The sequence below is a fragment of the Crinia signifera genome, chromosome 2 (genome assembly GCF_055691185.1).
Source record: "Crinia signifera chromosome 2, ASM5569118v1, whole genome shotgun sequence".
Lineage (NCBI taxonomy): Eukaryota > Metazoa > Chordata > Amphibia > Anura > Myobatrachidae > Crinia > Crinia signifera.
The window spans coordinates 241364204-241387136 of NC_139218.1; the positions used below are offsets into that span (position 1 = coordinate 241364204).

Here is a 22933-nt window from a genome sequence, read left to right on the forward strand (position 1 = left end):
TGATGCCGCCCATACATGGTCCAATGTACGGGTGCACTGAGATTTGCGCTCCCGCGCACATCCCATTGCACGGCACATAAAGTAGGTGTTGCCCATACTTTTTTAACTAGATTGCATCGTATCTAGTTCAAAACGCACATCGCTGGCGTTTTGAACTAGATGCGATGCAATCTAATTTAAACGCACTGTGTGCATCGCACTGTGTATGGGCGGCATGACTCTTATCTATAATCTAATCATCAGTGCACAGATGAAGCAGTCTTATTGGGTTGAAGTGTCTGAATATTTTTTCAATATTAAAAAAAAAAAAAAAAAACAAGAAGAAAAAAAAGGGGGGATACAAAATAAAAAGAGGAGACACAATAAAAAACAAAATAAGAAAAACAGGAAATAACACAATCAGTGTACACACATCAAACACTGGACATCAAAAACATATATATTTAAAATTACCTACACATTACAAAATATTATGAGCAAGAGGTTGCCAGCATCGAAACCAGTAATCACTCGGAACTTGGTGAGTTAAGATTGATATCTACAGGTGTGCTATATAACGTTGTTTGACCCACAGCTTCTCTATACAGTATGTAGCCCAGGTGTGGTATGGTGGTCCGACAATCAGAATATCGATGATCATTATCCCAACATCAGAATCCCAACTGCCGGTGCTCCGACAGGGAGGCGAGTGCAAAGAAACCATGCCACGCTGTGGGCTCGGTGGCTTGCTTCACTTACCACTGGTTCTATTCTCACTCTATGGAGGTCGTGAACCCCTACAAGGGAGAATAGCCCCAGTTAGTTGGGATCCCGATGTCCGAGTACTGTCGGGCAGTCATCCGGCACCCATGTAAACCAACCTAACCATTTCATATGTAAAGAATTAGCAGAAGATGAATACTGAACTCTGGCTGTCTCAAAGTTAAAGTGTTTCTGGATTTTATCCCATATCAGGTCAATACGCCGGATCTCAGCTGTTCTCCATAATTGGGCGATTGCTGCCTTAGTGGCAATCAAAACGTGCCCAAGGACATACCTTTCACTCTTGGGCAGGTGACCTTCATACAGGTGAAGAGTAGCTGTCTGAGGGTTAGCCCTAATCGACTCCCCCACCCCTTTACTAATCATGAGATCACTGCCTCCCAAAGTGGCTTCAACACGGGAAACTCCTAGAATATATGGAAAATGGTACCTAATTCACATAGTTTCTCCAGCACAATTTGGAAATGTTAGGCCAGATTTTTATGTTGATGATCAGGTGTATTATATGCTCTGTGCATCAACTTAAAAAATATTTTAAGGTGGTTGATGCTTCTGGAAATTTTAAAACACATCTTGCATATAATATCCCATTCCTCATCCTGCAAGGTCCTCTGTAAATACCTCTCCCATATAACCTTAGATTTGAGTTTAGCTGGTCTATTCTAAGAAACCAGGTAGTCATAGCACCTGGATATCCCACCTTTATGGTTGGAGGTACATAGTATATTTTGAATAAGTGGGGTAAAGTGGTTTCGTGACCAAGGAGGAGAGAGACCTTGACAGCCAGCTTCTCAGCTGTAGATATTTTAAAAAGTCTCTCCTTGGGATATTGAATGTTTGGACAAGGAACAGAAAAGAAAAGGATTGTCTTTTTAGCTGGCGCACTGAAGAGGATAAGTTATTTGTATTAAAATTTAACTTTTAATAATATCAATAAAAGAAAGCCATTAAAGGTGAAATAAGGATTACATACATGACTAACAGAAACATTGAACAATAATTAAAAGATACACGTGCTGTGTGTGTGTCGATTTACTGATGTGTTATATAGTATGGTTACTCCTGTTGGTGAAGAGGTTCCTCACGAAGTGGTACACTTATGGTACGCGATGTACTGAAGCCCACAACTATGGTACGCGATGTACTGAGGCCCACAATGTAAGTGAGTGGTGGGAGCTATCAACTGGATCACGTGATTGAAAGGAGTCGTGTGGGTGACCAGGCATTAAGTCATGTCCGGTTCCTCTATTACTTTACGACTAAGTATCTGTTGGTTGGATTGGTTGTTATAAATCCAATTTATGGGTATGGTGCGTTTCGCTCCATATCGGAGGCTACTGATCTCATGGGAGGTAGTATCAAATATGTCTCGCATAAACTGATACAATAGGGAATTGGATATCAACTGTATCCCCCATAAAAATGGGTTGGGGGTGTACAATAAAGTTTTTTGGTTTGTAGTTTGTGTCTTATTATTAGCACACAGGTCGAGTTGTGTCCATTCAGCAGACAGATGAAATTCTGTGTCCTGCGTGAATGGAGGTTTGGCAGGTCCTCTGTAAATACCTCTCCCATATAACCTTAGATTTGAGTTTAGCTGGTCTATTCTGAGAAACCAGGTAGTCATAGCACCTGGATATCCCACCTTTATGGTTGGAGGTACATAGTATATTTTGAATAAGTGGGGTAAAGTGGTTTCGTGACCAAGGAGGAGAGAGACCTTGACAGCCAGCTTCTCAGCTGTAGATATTTTAAAAAGTCTCTCCTTGGGATATTGAATGTTTGGCTTGCAGATGTTTTAACAAGTAGTCACTTAACTCTACCTACATTAGCATGCCTCATTGCAGTCCCGTTATGCCTCTTCAAAGCAAGAGGAAATGAACTTGAAATCATACTTACCAAGTTTTGCAATTTGGCCTTCGGGAGATATATGGAGGGCAAAGGTCAGTGAGAAGCACTATGTGTTGGTACTATGAATTGTGTCATCATAGTCAGCCCTCTAACGGAGTAATGTTGCAATAGGGTGCAATGCGCTAATGCAGATGAAGGGATTCATAGCATATTCTGGGGCTGGGAGACCACCACAAATTCAGGAGTCTCTGAGAAATAAAGGAAGTGTGTGTTCAACCTAGCATCAGATTTACTGTATAATATGTATTTCTGGAGGATTTGGGATTTTACTGGAACTACAATATTTGTGGATGTCCTGTACAAAATAATAGCTTGGTACATTTACTTTCCTGGAGATAAATCAAACATATTAATCTCTGATGTTTACTTACTGTGACCATTGGGGGATGTAATATACATTCAATGCATTAAACAGTGATGAGAATTGAAGACACCATTTGTAAAATTGGGAACCTATGTTGCTACAAATGAGAAACCAGCGAATGTTTTGTTGCACAGTCTGCAAGAATAGATTCCATGCACTCTCTTTAGAATATGTCAGTCCCAAATTAGTGACCTGAAAAAACATAATAAATGAACACATCTTAGACTGAGAGGAAACTGGAAATATGTTATGTCTATTGTAGACAGATTGCAAAGAAATCAAAGCACTGCATAGCTGCAGTCATCGGGTGACCGGTATCATCGCTCAAGGCGCAAAGCTTATTTATTTATTTATTAACAGTTTCTTATATGGCTTGCAGAATTGCTGCTGCGGTGCTGTCCAGGGTGCAAAAATGCCCTAAGATGCTCACTGTAGTTACAGCATGCAACATAGTGTGGCCAATGTATCAAGTGACCGCTATTGTATAGAAAACAAACATAAAGGTACTGCATATAACCCTCATAGCTGAGCGTGTACTTTCTAGTATAAGGAAGGATATTCACAGAATAACATTACTGAGCAGGCAGCAGAAACATTGGATATTTATTTATACAGTGTTGTATAAAGGCAAAGGTCCACCCGGTGCAATCTGTCAAATTCATACAGTACCTAATAAAGGGAATGTCCTGTGAATGTTTGGGAGGGGGTGTTTGGGAAGTACGCTGACAAGATTACTACACCCACTGTGATGCAGGAATGTACCCAGTGTACAATTCCGATAACTTATGATCGGAATGACGGCAGTTGGGATTCCAATGCCAGAATTGCCAGTATTATGGTGACCCCGGCACTGGTCTTCGTATCACTGTCTGGATTCCAGCATCGGTATTCCAACTGCTGGCATCCCGAACGCCGGTATACTAACCAGATCATATGCAGCTCTATGATAGATTGCCCATAACTAACATAGTTGGCGCCTTGGACCTTTAGAAGGCCAAAAATACAAAACTATAGTGAAAATAAGCAAGTCAAGTTAAAGATTCTCACTGGAGAAACTTGGGACTATTCTGAGAAAAGGTCAACATGCACATTAACTTGTTTTATGTACCATTTCCATGACCAATGATGACTTGCTATATACTTAAATCATCTAGAACAGTGATTCTCAACCTCGGTCCTCAGGACCCCCCAACAGTTCACGTTTTTCAGGTCCTACTGCAGGTGCACAGGTGCACTCATTATTCACTGACACATTTTAAAAGATCACTTGTGATTCTGTGTGGTGACCTGGAAAACGTGAACTGTTAGGGGGTCCTGAAGACCGAGGTTGAGAACCACTGATATATTTGTCCTGGGAGTATTGAAAGGAATTAATAATGTGTGTGGTGTATTTTTAGTACACATCAGCCAGAAAGATAAAGCTCCTATATGATATATCTCTCTCACCAGCAGTGTAAAATGGAAGCAATCACATCACTCACTGGGAATAATGGTTACAGTACGGTCTGTTTAAAGATGAATGAGAACATTTATTTGGCTAATTAACATTTCAGTATTTGAAAAGTTTTTTGCTAAAACCATTTCCACCCATACAATTGATTCTGAAATTTACAGTTTAAGTAGGAATTTCTTATACTGGACTTGTGTAAAATGTGTTTCACATATTTGATTTATATCTTAAAAGCAGAACATGAATGGGGATGCTGGTGGTCAGAAGATTTAAGTTGGGATCCCAACAACTGTGAGAAGGTAGACGCCCAAATCCCAACATCCAGAATAACTAAATTATGCAGCAGAGGAGGGTTATGTTTAAGCAGCAGGGGGACTGTTACGGTGCCCATACACTAATCCGATTTGGGGCGATTTTGCCCGATCCCAATGGATCAGGCGAAATCAGCCTGCCAGTCTTTTCATAATATTTTTTTAATTCAGCAGATGCTTCCCACCCCGCTACACGCAATCTGCCGCTATATGCTCCGCACCGCTGCCATGAGCCCACCGATCACCAATGCCCGGACCCCGCTTCTCGGACTCCACTGCTGCACATAGGTGTGTGACAATGGTGCTTCACCGCTGGCACACACCTACGGATCGGACCCAACACATCTTAGTGCTAAAAAGCACCCGCGATGTGCCACTGATGGGTCCGATCCGAAAGATTTTATGTGCAGCCCGTCCGACTCCCCGACTCTGATCCGATGCGCACAGGACCGCGTATCGGCCCGATCGGTCAGCCCAAATAGGATAAGTGTATGGGCACCTTTAAGCTGGTTAGGGTTAGCATTAGGCTGTGGCTAGGGAGAGTTAGGGTTAGTGTAGTTGCTCCTACCTGTCAGTAATATGGAAGTTGGGATGCTGGTATCGTATTCTGACTGTCAGCATCCTAACTGCTGGTACTGTAGTATGCACACAACCTTGTTTATCTCGCTAGACGTGCATAAACCAGATAGTTTATATACATCTATGATTGATGTCAATCTGCAAATGTGCAGTTCAGGACTCAAAGTGATCCTGTCACCTAATTATCCCCCCCCTCCCGCCCCCCCCCCCCCCCCCCCCCCCCCCCCCCCCCCCATTAGGCAGAGTGTTACAAGGACATGGTGTGCTGAAAGCTTCGCATCTTACCAAGTCAATCAGAAGGGGCAGACTAGATGGGCCAAATGGTTCTTATCTGCCGTCAAATTCTATGCTTCTATGTTTCTAGAATCAAGGCCACTGTGTTTTAGCTATATACAATATATATGGGTAGATTTGGGGGGGGGGATGTGAATAAGTTTATAAGAAGTACAGTATATTAGCTGGATGGTGAATACCTCACTTCTCATGGCGTTGGCTATAGTTGCCTGTTGTTCCAATGTAAACAAATGCGACACCGATCCAAAAACAACAAATTCTGTGATGTATACCAGTGCTGTGGGATCAATATCCTCTTCTGTAAGCAGGAGCAGAGATCTCTGGCCCTAGGAAGATTCACAGTCAGTATACAGTAACTAGCAAAGATAGGATTTAGGGTGGTATACTATTCAATAAGCTGTAATGAACTACCTAATGGATTTGCTGGGGATTATCCTTTTAGCCCCAATAGCTGGCATTTATCAGGGATTATGCTTTGCATGCTTCAGGCAATAATGCATGATAATAACACATGAGTCTGGATACTTATGCCAGATCTCATGTGTTAATGGCTGAAAATATTTTTCACCAGGGAAAAATAGCTTTAATGGCAGGGCTATTTTTCAGCAGGCTCCAGCAGGAACTGAGGCCCTTATTCTAGTTCACTCTTTCTGACAAAATATTTCTTAGATGGACAAAACCATGTGCACTGCAGGTGAGGCAGGTGTTACTTGTGCAGAGATAATTAGATGTGGGTGGGGTTTTACACCTGCCTCACCTGCAGTGCACATGGTTTTGTCCATCTAAGAAATATTTTGACAGAAAGAGTGCACTAGTATAAGGGCCTCAGTTCCTGCTGGAGTAGGCTGAAAAATAGCCCTGTTTATTGGTATAAACCAATAATGAACATCGATCAACATGAGACCATTTTTGGGGGGAGAAAAATTATTGCAGCTAATAGGATACCCCTTTGTTTAATCAAATATGGTGATATGTATAGGATCAGAAAATGATTTTGTTAATTAAAAGTAAAGACAATATTGCCATACGTACAGTATATGGTAGGCTGTAAAGTAGTACTACCAAATACTGAAACCAGCATGTTTGTAAAATTCACAGTAAAGTCATACTGTACATATAATTAATGCATAGAGTATGCCATTTTGATAAATGAATGTTAAATATTACTACATCACACAAATTCATCATTGCATAAAACATGAAATTCATAATAGCATAATTAATCATGTATAATGACTTCCAAGTCACCATATAATAGAATGCATATACCTGCATTATCAAAATGATCCCCCTTTCAGACATGCTTAAAAAAAAAACATGAATTTTCCAACGCAGCAGTAAAGGCCATGGTCTAGAGGTAGTGTGAAAGCTACAGAGTAGGGTCAGGAGTCCCGGGTTCACGACCCTGCAATTTACCTGGGTCAGCTTAAATACCATCAGCGTTGATGTCTCCAAGCTGGCATAAGCCAGGTTGGGCCACCAGTCTAAAAATGGTTTCAGCTGGGTTGCACCCGGGATGTACCCATGTACAAACTCCTGGGTGTGACTCCGCATGTGACAAGGGTCTAAATGAGCTCTGACATTATACATTTGCACAAGCAATACAGGATTCGATTAGGTCTACCAAATGAAGCAATATTATACTTTTGTGACCAGCATCTCTATACATATGGCTATATATGCAAAGAGATGCTGGTCACAATAGCACCTTTGCAGTGTACAAAAGAAAAATGGAGCTTTTCAAAGATAGTAAAGGGCTGCCAGCAATTAAAATATTTCTGTAAGAAATGTACAGATACCTTACTATGCTAACACAAAATGGTCTGGGACTATTTCCAGTAACTACAGGAAACATGAGGAATTGTCAGCATGGGATTTGTAATTCTACATATTCTGGAAATTACTCTGTGTTATTTCTTATCGAAATATTATTTCTAGTCAAAATAAATCATTAACAAAATAAAAATAAAAATATATATACTGTATATATACATACATACATACATATATATATTGTGCAGCTTACCTTTAAGCCAGCTTTCACATACCAGTCTACAAGCTGGGATTTGAGGTTTTTGTTTCGCTGCTCCTCATCCTCTGGTTTAGTACGTGAACCAACCTGGACCACACTAAATCCAGCAAGGTGTGCTGCCAGCTGAGCTATTGCAGTGCTATATCGGGGACAGCCTTCTCCACATAGTAGGGTATGCGCACTTCCCTGACCACTCCAGAGGTTACGGGCCAGGCGGCACAGCAGCGAAATTGCACACTGAAGAGAATTATAGCAATTAGATCAGTGTCACAGAAAATGACAGTAACCTGAGGAATACCAGTGAAATAAGCAGCAATAAAACATATTTAAAAAGGGAAGATCAATTTTCTACTAAACTTACGTTCATTGTCATTAGAAAGAAAATAAATGTGCCTGTAAGACAACAATGTGTGGAGGTGGAAATCCTTATACAAGTATTTTCTCATAGAGCAAATGAATGAAATACTGAAGAAAAAAAAACTATATTTAATTATTTATTTATTAACAGTTTCTTATATAGCACATACATATTCCACAGTGCTTTACAGAGAGAATATTTGAGCATTCACATCAGTCCCTGCCCCAGTGGAGCTTACAATCTATATTCTCTACCACATGCACATACAGACATTCTAGGGTTAATTTTGTTGAGAGACAATTAACCTACCAGTATATGTTTGGATTGTTGAAGGAAAATGGAGTACTCGGAGGAAACCCACGTAAGTACAGGGAGAATATACAAACTCTGCACAGTTAAGGCCATGGTGGGAATAGAACCCATGACCTCAGTGCTGTGAGGCAGTAATGCTAACCATATATCCAACATCTGTAAAGTGGCCCATGAGCAAATCACCAGGAGACTCTGGAGAGCTGCAGAAATGTGACTTTACTAGTTGCAGTCATACTGAAATATGGGGGTTATTCTGATTCACTCGGAAAGGCACAATCAATCTCTAAAGGACAAAACCATATGCACAGCAGGTGGGGCTGACACATAACACATACCTCCCAACAGTCCCGATTACCGGGGGAATATCCCGGTTTTCGTGGACATTCCCGCGTCCCTCCCGTGGCCGGGGGGGTGGATGTTGGGAGTCCCCCTGTCGGGGGCTGCTGAGCAGCGGGGAATAAATGCTGTGCGCATGCTGGGGGCATGGCTAGAGGCTCACAGGGGACTGGGGGCATAGCTAGAGGCTCACAGAGCCTCTGGGTTATGCCCCCATAGCGACAAAACAGGGCGTGGCCTCGCGGGAGAGTTGCAAGTATACAACACACAAATGGTAGCAATGTCAGACGCAAGTATAGGCCACCCCCCAAAAAAATGTTGGCGCGCATCCATCTGTCCCTCCTCCGTCTCTTAGTAAGTTGAGAGTTATGGTAACATGTGCAGAGAGAGTTAGATTTGGGTGGGGGGTGTATTTAAAACTGATATCTATATTGCAGTGTAAAAATAAAGCAGCCAGTATTTACCCTGCACAGAAACAATAAAACCCCAAATCTAACTCTCTCTGCACATGTTAAATCTGCTCCTCCTGCAGTGCATAGGGTTTTGAGCATTAGAGAGTGATTGTGCTTTTCCGAGTGAATCAGAATAACCCCCTATGTCTGCAGAAGCACTTCCTGAATAACATTTGGATGGCAGCGATGCAACTTCCACCAATCACATCATGTAAGGTATCACAGGCTACATCTGCAGGATCCATTTATTTCTATGCAGTGACCCCTGGTCAATGCACTCTACAGTAATCATCTCACTACTCATTTTGATTCTCACGCTTGAGATTTCTGAGTGTCTGTGACAGCATGGTTTAATAAAGCTTTCTATAACTGCTTCATTATGAAATGCTACCTGTGCAAACTTACTTGCAACTGCTGCAAATACTTATTTGACGGCAGATAAGAACCATTTGGCCCATCTAGTCTGCCCCTTTTTTATCCTTCAGGTAATCGCAACCCTTTTTAATCCTTATTTCTTTGTAAGGATATTCATATGCCTATCCCAAGCATGTTTAAATTGTTCTACTGTCTTAGCCTCTACCACCTCTGACGGGAGGCTATTCCACTTATCTATACTTGCAAGCCCTCCCAGGAAAAGTGGGTGTGAGCTTGTCTAAATAAATTCTGCTGGTACTAATACAAGTGTCATAAAGGAGCCATTAATGTATCTTGTTCTGAAGTTATATACTGTATATTTTTTTATGAAATTTCCACTCCTCCCGTGGCTGTAAAGTCGGGAGGTATGGTTATATAACAATTGTTTGTGGTGGCAAGTTGAGCTGCTTGGGCGAGGCACTGTATACATATACATATACAGTACTTCTTTCATGTGATGGATGTGATATATGTGATTTGGTCACTAAGAAGCACATAAGCCAATGACGTTGGAGCTCCTAATGAGCTCTGCGGTCTCCCCTACATCTCTGAGAAATCTCCATTGTAACCTATGGTGGGACCTGCTACATTGGGCGGTATTCAATGTGAATACCCTGCGAGGTGCAGCGAATCCTTTTTAGGATTCGCTGCACATTCGCCACGTTCCGGAGCCAGCGGGCTCCGGTATTCAACGTGTCAGGGGCTCGCTGCCCCTGACAGGCGAATATGAGCTCCTGCGGCGATTGCCGCAGGGAGCCTCAGGACGGTGCCAGGCAGAGAGATGGTAGTCTCTCTGCCTAGCCCAGACCTTTGTGGGGGGTTAGGTGTGCTCCCCGGGTGCCAGGCAGCACAGGCTGCCCCCCCGGGGGTCCCAGCAGGCAAGGGTATATTCACTACACAGGATCGTAATGATCGTGCAGTGAATATATGAATATGTAATGAGCGGCTCCGCTCTGGCGCCACCTGCTGGCTGCTGTGTAAAAAAAAAAAAAAAAAAAAATATTATTTTTAAAATTAAATATATATTCATGTGCTTACAGCACATGAATAAAAATAGCATGCCCCTCCTCAGAAGAAAATTCCTGATTTTTTGACACCAAATGTAAAAAACAGAACACTTTATTTTAAAAGTTCACATTCCACTTCACCATAAAAAGATAGCGATTGCTGCTCGGTGAATCATGGTGACCAAAACCTTCAAATGTATTCGCCAACTGGTCATTGAATAGGGTGATTCACCGTTTTAGGGCGGTATTCAATGTGAATACCCTGCGAGGTGCAGCGAATCCTTTTTAGGATTCGCTGCACATTCGCCACGTTCCGGAGCCAGCGGGCTCCGGTATTCAACGTGTCAGGGGCTCGCTGCCCCTGACAGGCGAATATGAGCTCCTGCGGCGATTGCCGCAGGGAGCCTCAGGACGGTGCCAGGCAGAGAGATGGTAGTCTCTCTGCCTAGCCCAGACCTTTGTGGGGGGTTAGGTGTGCTCCCCGGGTGCCAGGCAGCACAGGCTGCCCCCCCGGGGGTCCCAGCAGGCAAGCGTATATTCACTACACAGGATCGTAATGATCGTGCAGTGAATATATGAATATGTAATGAGCGGCTCCGCTCTGGCGCCACCTGCTGGCTGCTGTGTAAAAAAAAAAAAAAAAAAAAAATATTATTTTTAAAATTAAATATATATTCATGTGCTTACAGCACATGAATAAAAATAGCATGCCCCTCCTCAGAAGAAAATTCCTGATTTTTTGACACCAAATGTAAAAAACAGAACACTTTATTTTAAAAGTTCACATTCCACTTCACCATAAAAAGATAGCGATTGCTGCTCGGTGAATCATGGTGACCAAAACCTTCAAATGTATTCGCCAACTGGTCATTGAATAGGGTGATTCACCGTTTTAGTCAGAAATTCGCCAAACAGCACAAATTCACCATAAAAACCTGGCGAATCAGGCTCATTGAATACCGCCCTTAGTCAGAAATTCGCCAAACAGCACAAATTCACCATAAAAACCTGGCGAATCAGGCTCATTGAATACCGCCCATTGTTGCAAACTGCAGATTATTCTGATTCTCTGCAGGCTGATTCGCTGGGGGTGGCTGACTGAGATTGCGCGAGCATTAATTCCCCTGTCTTTATCAAAGCCTACCTGCTCTCATACAAAGCCATCCCTCTTTGTCCTTGAACATTAACTCCTTATTCTGTATCACCCATGTCAGTCTTCCTCTACATTATAGATTGTAAACTCACGAGCATGTATTTCTCCTTCCTTACTGTATGACATTATATCCTCTCCCTTGGTTAGAGTGGCTCTGCATGTATCTCATGGTTGCCTACCTGAACCTCTCCTTCAGGGAGAAAATGCTCTGTTCCTGGACTTCCCCGGTAATGTATGATTGCCATCACCTGTGGGGAGCTAGGTAATTGAGAAGAAAGGTGTTTCACCAGAGGTGATGGCAATCATACATTACCAGGGAAGCCCAGGAACAGAGCATTGTCTCCCTGAAGGAGAGGGTCAGGTAGGCAACCATGACCACAGGTGATGGCAATCATACATTACCAGGGAAGCCCAGGAGCAGAGCACTTTCTCCCTGAAGGAGAGGGTCAGGTAGGCAACCATGATATATCTGCTGGATTTATCGTCTAGGTACAGGTTTAGCCCGCGCTGATTTTGTGGCTATGGTGACGATATACTGTAAGCTTAAGTGTTTATTAGTTGTCTAATAGGTTTATTTCAATTTGTCTGCTGTTATTGTCTGCATTTTTATTGTCATTTTATACGCTTAATATCTTGTTATGTTTGCACAGTGACTGTACTTGTACTATGTAAGTCACTGTGGACCCCTTGTGGTACCCTAGAAATAAAGCAGAATAATATTTGTGTCATTATCCCCGTTATAAATAAAAGATGATGATTATTATGATACTAACTCGTTACCAGCCCATCAAAAAAAAGGGATCATCATAGCAGTAACATCAACGCCGATGGCTGTGTTCCCCCGAACAGAGCAACGCTCAAACTGCTGTCAGGAACTATCTAGTGGCCTCTGGTGCTCACAACACTTCAACTGCCCTCATAGAGGTGAGTATCAGCATAAGCCTTTTATTATATAGGATAGTAATAATCTGTTTGCTTGAAAAGCACTATGGGTAAGGTGCCACTGTAGAATATTGTAGCTTGGCGAGGAAAGCAATACATTACAAAACAGTAGAAAAAGTACACTCCAAGGAGATGTTTCATAGAAATGACTACATCCATAAGTATTCATACAACACTTTCTCTCCCAAGCAAGACGGAATGCTGCATTATAGTGTGTATACAGAGATGTAATGCCATTTCACAGAAGCATTTACTTGAAGAGCGTGGTTTTTATTATTACTTAACAATTTATCGACTGTTCTGCCTTCCAGCAACAAAATAAGGACCACTGCCTCGCTACAATTATTAGCATTACATACGAGTCTCTATCACTATGTTCCAAGAAATGGAAACTGCAATGGTACAATAAGGAGAAAGGTATGAAATAATACACACATTAGCAGTGCTACGGTTATGATATAAATCTAACACCACAACGGCAACCTTTCGCTTTCAAACTAATGCTTAAAACTATATTTCTAACACGCAATTATAGGGAAAATATCATGGCCTCATCGATAAAAACAGTGTTTACAGCTAAATAGAAGCATATAGAAACGCCTCATCAAATAAATCTGCTTTTCCAACAACTTAATCATGCAACAAAGGATTGTAAGGAAAACAGATCAATATGTCTGTAGCTTAAGTTACTGTAGCTGTTCTTTTCAGCTAGCACACAATGATCCCTTTAATAATTAATGAGCCAGTCTATGAATGACAGGCGAACAAGTCACAGCAACCGACCTGATAAAATGTGATGCTCATTCTGGGATTCACTTTGTTGTATTCTCTCAGTGCTTCTGTTAGCAACTGCTTCACATGGAGTAAATCAAACGTTTGCTGGTACCCATCGAGGATGTGACTGGCGCTGCTGGTCTTCTCATTTCTCCTGAACAAATTCATGTCTTGCTGCCTGGCTACAGTAGTGATTAACCCACCATCATCCTCTACAATATTACTAAAGAAGGGCTGCTGAGGCCTGAGGATGAGCTCTACCTGCAATACATTGTAACATTATTGTATTGTAACAAATATTGTAATACCAGTTTTATCAGAAATCATGTAGCATACATAAGATTTTATTATTCTTTTTTTAAATAACAAATGTAATATTTTGAAGACTTTCTGAAACCTAGAAACTGGTTCCTCATCAAAATTTCACACACTGGAAATCTGACTCGAGTCATTGCGGTGTTCTCTGCAGTGTGGGACTCATTAACCTGGTGGTACTATATTAACGACAAAAGTAGGGGTGTTACCCATAGCAGCCAAACAGATTCTAGGGACATAACGAAGAAACAAGAAGGGGTGGAGGAGGGCCCATTTTTTAAAGATCTATTCTATCATATTCTAGAATGTACTAGCTAAATGATACCTAAGACGGGATATAGCGAAGTCCGAGTGCCGCAGCCATGCTACTACCGACTGCTTCACCTGCTTCTGGCTTATCAGGGATTTGCCAAGTTTTCACTGAAAATGGGTTGCACCTTTTTGGTAAAACACAACGGTTCCACGGAACCTGCATGTTTTCAGCAGATGCGGGTCGTTTTATCAGAAAAATGTTAGGGAAAATCACCTACTACATTGTGTGTGATAATAAAGGAGGTCCATGGGGGGGGGGGGGGGGGGGGGTGACCCTAACACTAGTGATGCCTCTGTCTGGCATGCAACAAAAAAGCCTGCTCAAAACAAGTATGCCCTTAATCCCAAAGGGCAATAAACGAAAAAAATGCATCAGGTGTACGATAATGAGACTTACCTCTAAGAGGACATATAAATGAGTACAACCCTAATTCCTACAAATACTGTAAATCGAAAGCGACTAAAGGAAATTCATGGATTTCACCCTGTATCTCACTAGTATACCTGTTCTTCGTTGATAAACACTTTCTGCACTGCTATGGTCAGCTCCTGCACAAATCTGCTGTAGTCCACAGTACTGGACATCCTGTGCCCATACACCCAGTCACATTCATGTCTCCAAAGCAGCAGGAGATTGTCAGTTGTAGTCCCTCCATCCAGAGAAAGGCAGATGTTCCTGGGAATCAAAAACATATTCCGCAATATTTACTATAATAATTACTATAAACAGTGTATGCCTGGCACTCACTCCAACAGCCCTTACTCCAGCATCCACATCGTGCCCAGGTGCACTTCCAATACACATGTAAATAACTTAGAATAGGGGAAAGCACTCAACAAACAGTCACCGACAAAATGATGATGCCAACTTTTGGAACTGGATGGCTCTTTTATCGCGGAGGTGGTGGACAGTATTCACTACGGGTTGCTGGTCCTTGGTGCAGGTCGGGGATCCACCCAGGTGGCGGGCACAGATGACAGGTCAGACGGCGGGCGCAGATGACGCAGCTCTCCGGCTTCAGTATCTTCATCCGCCGCCTGTCCTGTCATCTGCGACTGCCGCCTGTGTGGATCCCCAGCCTGACCGCCCGCACCGAGGCCCGGCAAACTGGGTGAGTACCCCTACCCCTTTCACACTGCGACCCTGGGTTGAACCCGAGAAAAACACTGCTCCCTTGCAGGGTTGAAATCCTGGCAAATTTTCTCGGGAACTTTTCACACCAGCACTAGTCACGGGTTGTTCCAGGGCCCAACCTGGGAATTTAGGCTGGTGTGAAAGGGGTATAAGTGAAACCAGGTGCAGTCTGTGAGACTGCACTGGCTTCACTATGACTGGCAGTGATTTCCTATTCCGACCTGCCAGTCTCCCGAGGCAGTCCCATTGGGAGGTGATCCCTACCTCCGGGATGATGAATCTGTCCACATGACCTTGCACAGTACAGTGGTCAGTACTGCACATGCGCCGGTCCCAGGAGACACTACTGTTATCAGCCCATCAAAATAATGGAACAGCTTAACAGTAGTATGCATCAATGTCAGCTGTGCGCCTGAACAGAGCAACGCTTGGATTGTTCCACCAAACATCATCTAGTGGCTGCCGGTGAACACAACAGATGAATTCCCCACATAGAGGTGAGGAGCAGTGATAGTATTTTATTACATAGAATAATATGGTTCCTTTTATACTGTACAGTGTTAAAAAAAAGTATCTAAAATTGATTTCACAAAAATCCCTAAAGCTTCTGGAGTTCTAGGTGTACTCTACAGTAACTAGTTATGTGTCTCAGATAGCCTGGAGGAGTTAACCTTCTCTCTACAATCTAATTTCCCATCCTTTCTATTGGATAATGTAATGAATTTTACTGCAACGACAGGAAAAGGTAAATCAGTAAATGAAAATATATGTGAGCTTATCATTCTTGCAGAAAGAAAGCGGAGCAGCTGGCAATGAAACAAGGACATTTTGGACAGACCTAGACTAACAAGGGCAGAAACTGCAAGTTCATCTTAAAATTCCTGTGATTGATCATCACACTGAGTTGCAGAGGGGGACAGGATAGACAAGCTCAAATCAGCTTTTTCTAGTAATTGTCACATATAGCATAGGACTGACTTTTCACTTCTAGTACTGCTGGCAAGGCTTATCTTATGAATCCCATCATTCCTTGACGTGACAGTGTTATGCCATTTTTAAATAGCTTTTACAGGTAGCACAAAGAGCTTACACAACAATAACTGTTCAAGAAGGTGAACTACTGGTCCTTTCCCAAGGAGTCCAGACATCATGTAGCATCTTTCTATTTTCAGTACCTGAATATTTTTGCAAGATCTCGAAGTGTAAATATGTAGTGACAGCGCTGAGATGTCCCCAGGAACACCGTCCTCAGTCTCTCCTGGAGCTCTACTGAAACTTTAGTGATAGCTGTGATTAGTTCCTCCAGGTGTTCAGCAGGCACAGCACCTTTACTGCCAGCCTGAAAGCACAGAGAAAATGCTTAATGCCAATAATGACACGACAGCAAATCAGTAATCATTCAGTGTACCTTTCATTTGGCAGTAAGATTATGTTAGATAATATAAGGAACATTTATGACATTACATAACTATGTGCTAAAAGGAAATATGTGTCCTATATATTAGACATATCACCTACTTTCCCGCAAGTGCCGTGTCTCCCGTTTTTCTTAGGGCAGTCCCCTGCACCCACAGAAGAGGGGGCGGGGCTTAATGGCGCAAACTTGTGTCATTTGCATCATAATGACTGACTGACACAATCAGGAGCCGGCCTCCTGATGGTGCAATGGGTGTCTCCTCTTTTATGTGGTGAAACTTGTGTGGGGTTGGCCCAGGTGCAAAAATATAATTTTGGCCTTCCTCCTCCACTCCAACCCAAGTTCACAAGATGCCACACAGCAGTGGGTGGCAGCAGTGGGCCCTTTAGTCCTCAAGGGCCCCAGTGCAATGCATCTGCTGCATCACTGGTAGTTCTGCCTCTTTGTGCATCTCCTGGAGAGGAGACCATAAAGGGAGGCCACGATGATATTAGAGTTTATGTTTTAATAGAGTAAGTAAGTCTATACAGTTCTGTATATTTCTCTTACTAAAGTGGATTGGTCAGATTTATAAGTCAAAATGTCAAATACTATTAAGCAAATTAGATCTACAGTATTCTGCTCTATCCAATAGTAAAACATCAGTGCTGTACTAGCTGAGTACAACTACAAACTTGGACGCAAACATATTTATGAACTTCAAAACTGTTGCTGATGAGTGAGTCCTCATTTACCTCTGAAACATAGGAGATCTCAGAGAAGGAAAGAAAAGCAGGTCATACTACAATGAACCTCTAGTGCAGCACACTACAATCAGCTCATTAGACTATAAGGTGGGCATTCAGGAGGCTGCCCCTCATATGGATAACTGTTGACAAAAGTGAAAAACTACACACTGCAATACAACATTAGCAAGTGCAGGGTTTCTTTAATGTGCTTTATACACTATTGCCTCAGTTGCGCCCAGGGCCGTTTCAAGAGGCGGACATGCCGTGCAGCGGCCCGGGGCACCGCACGGCTTGTCCGCCTCTGTTAAACAGCTCCCCCCAATGCCGCCGCCTCCCTTCCTCCCCCTCTCCCCGTCCACCACAGACACGGCTGATTTCCCAGGAGAGGGGAGCGCATCGCGTCTCTCCTTCCCCTCGCTCACTGTGTCACTGGGCTGTCAGCCAATCAGAGTTCGCAGGCTGGCTTCTGATTGGCTGCCGGCTCAGGTACACAGTAAAGGGGAAGGAGAGATGCGTGATGTGCTCTGCTCCCCTCCCCAGGAAAGCAGCAGCAGCAATGGCAGTGGCGGGGGACTGGAGGGGGAGACCCAGGGCCAGAGACAGTGAGTTGTGCTGCTTCTGGCACTTTGGGGGCATATGTGTGGCACTGTGGGGGGCATATGTGTGGCACTGTGGGGGGATATATGTGTGGCACTGTGGGGGCATATATGTGTGGCACTGTGGGGGCATATATGTGTGGCACTGTGGGGGCATATATGTGTGGCACTGTGGGGGCATATATGTGTGGCACTGTGGGGGCATATGTGTGGCACTGTGGGGGCATATATGTGTGGCACTGTGGGGGCATATATGTGTGGCACTGTGGGGGCATATATGTGTGGCACTGTGGGGGCATATCTGCCACTGTGGGGGCATATATGTATGGCACTGTGGGGGCATATCTGGCACTGTGGGGGCATATTAGTAAACAACATCAGTTGTGCGGCAGTGGCGCATGTGGCATAATGTGTAATAGGCATTACAGTGCGGGGAGTATTGTGTAATTGCCATCACAGTGTGGGGTGTAATGGGCATCACAGTGTGGGGTCTAATGGGCAGCATGGTGTGCGACATAATGTGTTATTGTCATCACGGTGTGCAACATAATGTGTAATTGTCATGATGGTGTGCAGCATAATATGTAATTGTCATCACAGTGTGCGGCATAATATGTAATTGTCATCACAGTGTGCGGCGTAATGTTTAATTGTCATCACAGTGAATTTGTCAAAATAGGTGTGAAATTGTCAAGCAAACATTTTCATTCATCATAGTGATCTGTAATTTTTATCTTATATAGGAAATATTTTTTTTACACAACATTTTTTATTTGACTTTATTTAACAAATGTGAGCTACGCTGGCATTATTAGCAGATAGTTTGCATATCTCTCACAGAGATGTTGGCACTCTAAGAGTTAAAGCACCTGTACCTCACTATTTCAGATGCTTTTGAAATATTAGTATTGCAACAAAGGCAATGCTATTTAGGTTGTTGATTATTTATAGTTTGTCATTTTTCTCCTTGATTACAAAGTTTGATGATCTCTCTGATGTTTCCTCAGCATAGACCTGTGTGAGGATGTGATCTACTATATTACTGTTAAATGTATTTTAAATGTATTTTTTTTAACACATTGTCTACAAAATAGCCTCATTCTGTGGATAGAAGGTAGCATCATTACTAATGGTAGATATTATGCATACAGAGATATGGGCAGCTATTTTGACAGTTAATCAGTGTAGGAGTTTGCAGATTTAGCTGGGCAGCATTCAGACTGCCCAGACGGCAGCTCACAGTTATCTCTGACAAATAGAGACTGCTTTTCTACTGTAAAGTAACTGAGGAAGAAACTTGGTTGTACTTTCCCTGCCTGTTGAGGTGAAATAAATGGAAAAAAATATGTGCACTGCAGGAGGGCAGATGTAACTTGTGCAGAGAGATTTAGATTTGGGTGAGTTATTTGGTTTCTATGCAGGGAAAATACTGGCTGCTTTATTTTTACATTGCAATATTGATCTCACTTTGAAGTAAAACCCCACCCAAATCTAACTCTCTCTGCACAACTTACATCTACCCCACCTGCAGTGTACATGGTTTTGTTGATTTGAGAAGGAATTTGCGAGTGAACCAGAATAAGGGCCTGCATCTGAAGCAAGTCTCACTAAAACAACTGTTATTATTTTGCAAATATATCCCTATTATGTGAAACTTTTAGCCATACTTTACTGCACTACTGGAAGTCTCAGGAGATGCCCAGGTTTTTGGTAATGCCCTGCACCCACACAAAAGCAGGTAGGTCCCCCTATATATACTGCCCACTTCAGTGAAGTGGGCAGGATTTTTTAGTAAAGTGGACATGATTGCAGTACTTACTGGAGAGCATGGGGCTAAATTATATGATTTGTATAATTTTATCTTTGCTCTCTCTTGTGGACCTGTGAATCATTGTCATTGTTGAAATGTATGTAAAAAAAATGTAAAAAAAAACCCTCATATTTCCTATATAATGTAAACATTACAGATCATTATGATAATAATAATAATAATTTTACTTATATAGCATTCTTCCTCCAATATGACTCAAGGCGCTAAACAGATAAAATTAATGGGTACTTATGTATTATCTGGGCGCCCGATTTTTTGATTGTATGCCTTAACTTAAGGCATACAATCAACGCGATGCAACGCGATAATCGCATCGCATGCGACCAAATCGGATGCGATGCGATGGACTCGATTTTTCCATAGGATTCAATGTTAAAATGGTCTGAGTCCATTTTAACATAGAATTCAATGGGAAAAAGGGGTCCTGTTCCTTGCCTCACTATCCAAGTGGGCATGGAGTTGCATATAAACCTGTGGCGAGCGTAGCGAGCTACCGAGCCCGAAGTGTGGCGAGCGAAGCGAGCCCCGGAAGGGGACACGCATTGCATCCGATTTGGTCGCATGCGATGCGATGTGCCTGATCCGACCCGATTTCTAAATCGGGCGCCCAGATACTACATAAGTACCAATTAATGCAATACAGTACAGAAACAATAAAGTACACAAAAAAGATTTTCATAAACAATACTTAAGGGAATGAAGGAAATGCTTGAGTAAACAGGAAAGTCTTCAGTCTGTTTTGAAGCATTCTATATTCAGTGTTTGCTTGGCAATTTTCACACCAATTTTGACAAATTCACTTGACACTCAAAAGGTTAAGAAGGTGGCCATAGCAATTTTCCAGACTAGTGAAACACATCCACTGCATGAGTTGGAGGTGGTTTTAAAAAGCCCCCAAAAAACAAATACTAAATACAGAACAGATATTAAAATCTCCAGCCAATATAAAATGACAAATTGCACATTAATGCGGCCTCCCTGGATAAATGAGTTAAGTCACTGCCAGCCTATATATATTATTTCAGTTGGGTGTGACATAGCTCAAAGACAATGTCTAGGTCGACAGCCAATAAGTTAACACCAAAAGGTTAACAAGGTTGACATTGACAAAAGGTTGACACAAGCAAAGTTCTAGATGGAAAAGGTCAACTTATGAAAAAGGTTAGTTTTGAACATTAGTTTTCACCCTTTTTTTTTTGGTGTCAACGTTAACACCTGAGCACGTGGACCCGAAATTAGTGTACCGCTTTGTTGGCTATGTTTCGGGCCTGGTGCCTCGCTCCGTTACTGCTGTGCTCGGCACACTGCCATTCCCAATCAGAGTCCACACTGATGGTAAAGTATGATAAAGCAATAAAATCCCCCAAGAATTTATGTTGACATTTTCATGTGTCGACCTTTTCCATGTTAACCTTTTATCAATGTCCATGATGACCTTTTAGTGTTGACTAGGGATGCCAATCCCGGGCATTTTTTCAATCACGGGATCGGTATTGACAAAAATGCTCAATCCCAGGATTCCCAGGATCCTGGGATTGGCATCCCTAATTTAAAAAAAAACGCCCACGCCCCCCCGAACCGACACAATTACCTTCATGGTGGGTCCGGTGGTGTTGTCGGAGAGCGTGGCAAGCGATGCAGCCAGGGAGCGGTCCGTAGGTGCCGCATTGAGCGGGCAGGGAAGGGAAGGTGATACAGCTGGGGAGAGGTCTGGGGGTGCCTCACTGTACAGGCAGGCGGGGATGCGAGCGGTGCGAGAGTGTGACCTGCGCAGTTTGACCTCTGTCATCACATCAGTGGCAGAGCCACTCGCAACGTCTGGAACAGCCAGGCAACACATGACCAAGTGCTCAGACACTGCCCGGCATTAGACTACACATGCACGCAGTCTAATCCCGAAATCCCGGGATTGGAAACTCCAATCCCGGGATTGAAATCCAAAGATTGGGGCCAAATCCCTGGATCCCGCCTGTCTGTCAGCCATCCAGATTCCACTTCAGTTGTAGCATACATAATACAGTATTTCTTTTATGCTTGGACTAAATGTAATCCTTAATGTCTCACTAGATTTTACAGCCATTTATGAAGGGCTGCAATTACTTTATTATGACAGGCCATTAACTAATAGCTGGTACGCTGCAAGCTTACAATGAGCGCACAATTAGCGGAACTGCTGAGATACTGTCCATTTTCTTTAGCATTCCACTAATGAAAGAGAGAAGACAGGTACCTTGTGCTCTGTCACTCCTGACACAAAGTGAGCATTCAGTAGGCTGCGGAATATTCCAAGCTGCTCGCTTTGACTGGAAGAATAAAACATAATGCAAATCAATCCACTTTTATACATATGATGTGAAGAAAGGTATCTTAATTGTACCTAACTACAAGCATATTAAAACAATGAACAAATTATATTAGCAACATACTTAAAGAATCTCTGATGAATATGGAACAGTTTCATTGCTCTACATTTAGCAATATTCCATGCTGTAATTTTTAGTAGACTGAGAGCAGTGGGCATCAGGATGCTGGGAATTTGTGGACAGTAACAGGGAGCCTGAGCCTCAGTCTGTCGGGGAGGAAATACTACACCCCCTCAGGGCACAGTGTCTTGCCCTAGCAGGGTAAAGCCACACACCCTTGCTCATGCATCTCTTACATTATAGAGGATTTCTGCAGCTATGAAGGAACAGTAAAGGAAGGTCATAGTGAAGTATAGAGAGGAACACAAAATGTATCATGTTTGTTCAACACAGTTGGGAGCATTGCACATACTTGTCTATTTATTTAAACAACTATATACTAGAATACAAGCTCATGTGCCTTTCTTAGAATATATAGGCATCCCCGTTCCAAATGATGCATTGCGCGGGTGCGTGGATGATGTTATGACATCACCTGTGAAATGGATTATTGGGACGGAGAATGCCTTTGAAGATGGACCTCGGGGGACCAGGTGAGTGTGAAACCAGTAAAATGGGGATATTCTGTTTTTGGATATGCAGATGAGGGATACTCAACCTGTATATAATAAAAAGCATTGGGCTTAATTCTGTAAGGAGTGCAAAACAAAATCTTTAAATATGGGCTAAATCATGTTATACTGCAAAGGTGGGGCAAATGTAAGTTATTTTGTTTCTGTGCATGG

The 22933-nt window shown here is 42.7% G+C and overlaps 1 protein-coding gene across 6 annotated transcripts in view; it reads right to left on the minus strand.

Annotated features, from left to right (window-relative positions):
• Positions 1-22933, minus strand: part of LOC146060654 (uncharacterized) — a 483494-nt gene that overhangs the window by 191899 nt on the left and 268662 nt on the right. For all 6 annotated transcript variants that reach the window (XM_083174095.1, XM_083174093.1, XM_083174092.1 and 3 more), the window contains 7 exons: positions 22016-22088; positions 16389-16552; positions 14583-14754; positions 13461-13712; positions 7698-7940; positions 5851-5997; positions 3045-3229 (listed from right to left, as the gene is read on the minus strand). In XM_083174095.1, the coding sequence (XP_083030221.1) occupies positions 3045-3229; positions 5851-5997; positions 7698-7940; positions 13461-13712; positions 14583-14754; positions 16389-16552; positions 22016-22088 (1236 nt within the window). The remainder of the gene's footprint in view (positions 1-3044; positions 3230-5850; positions 5998-7697; positions 7941-13460; positions 13713-14582; positions 14755-16388; positions 16553-22015; positions 22089-22933) is intronic.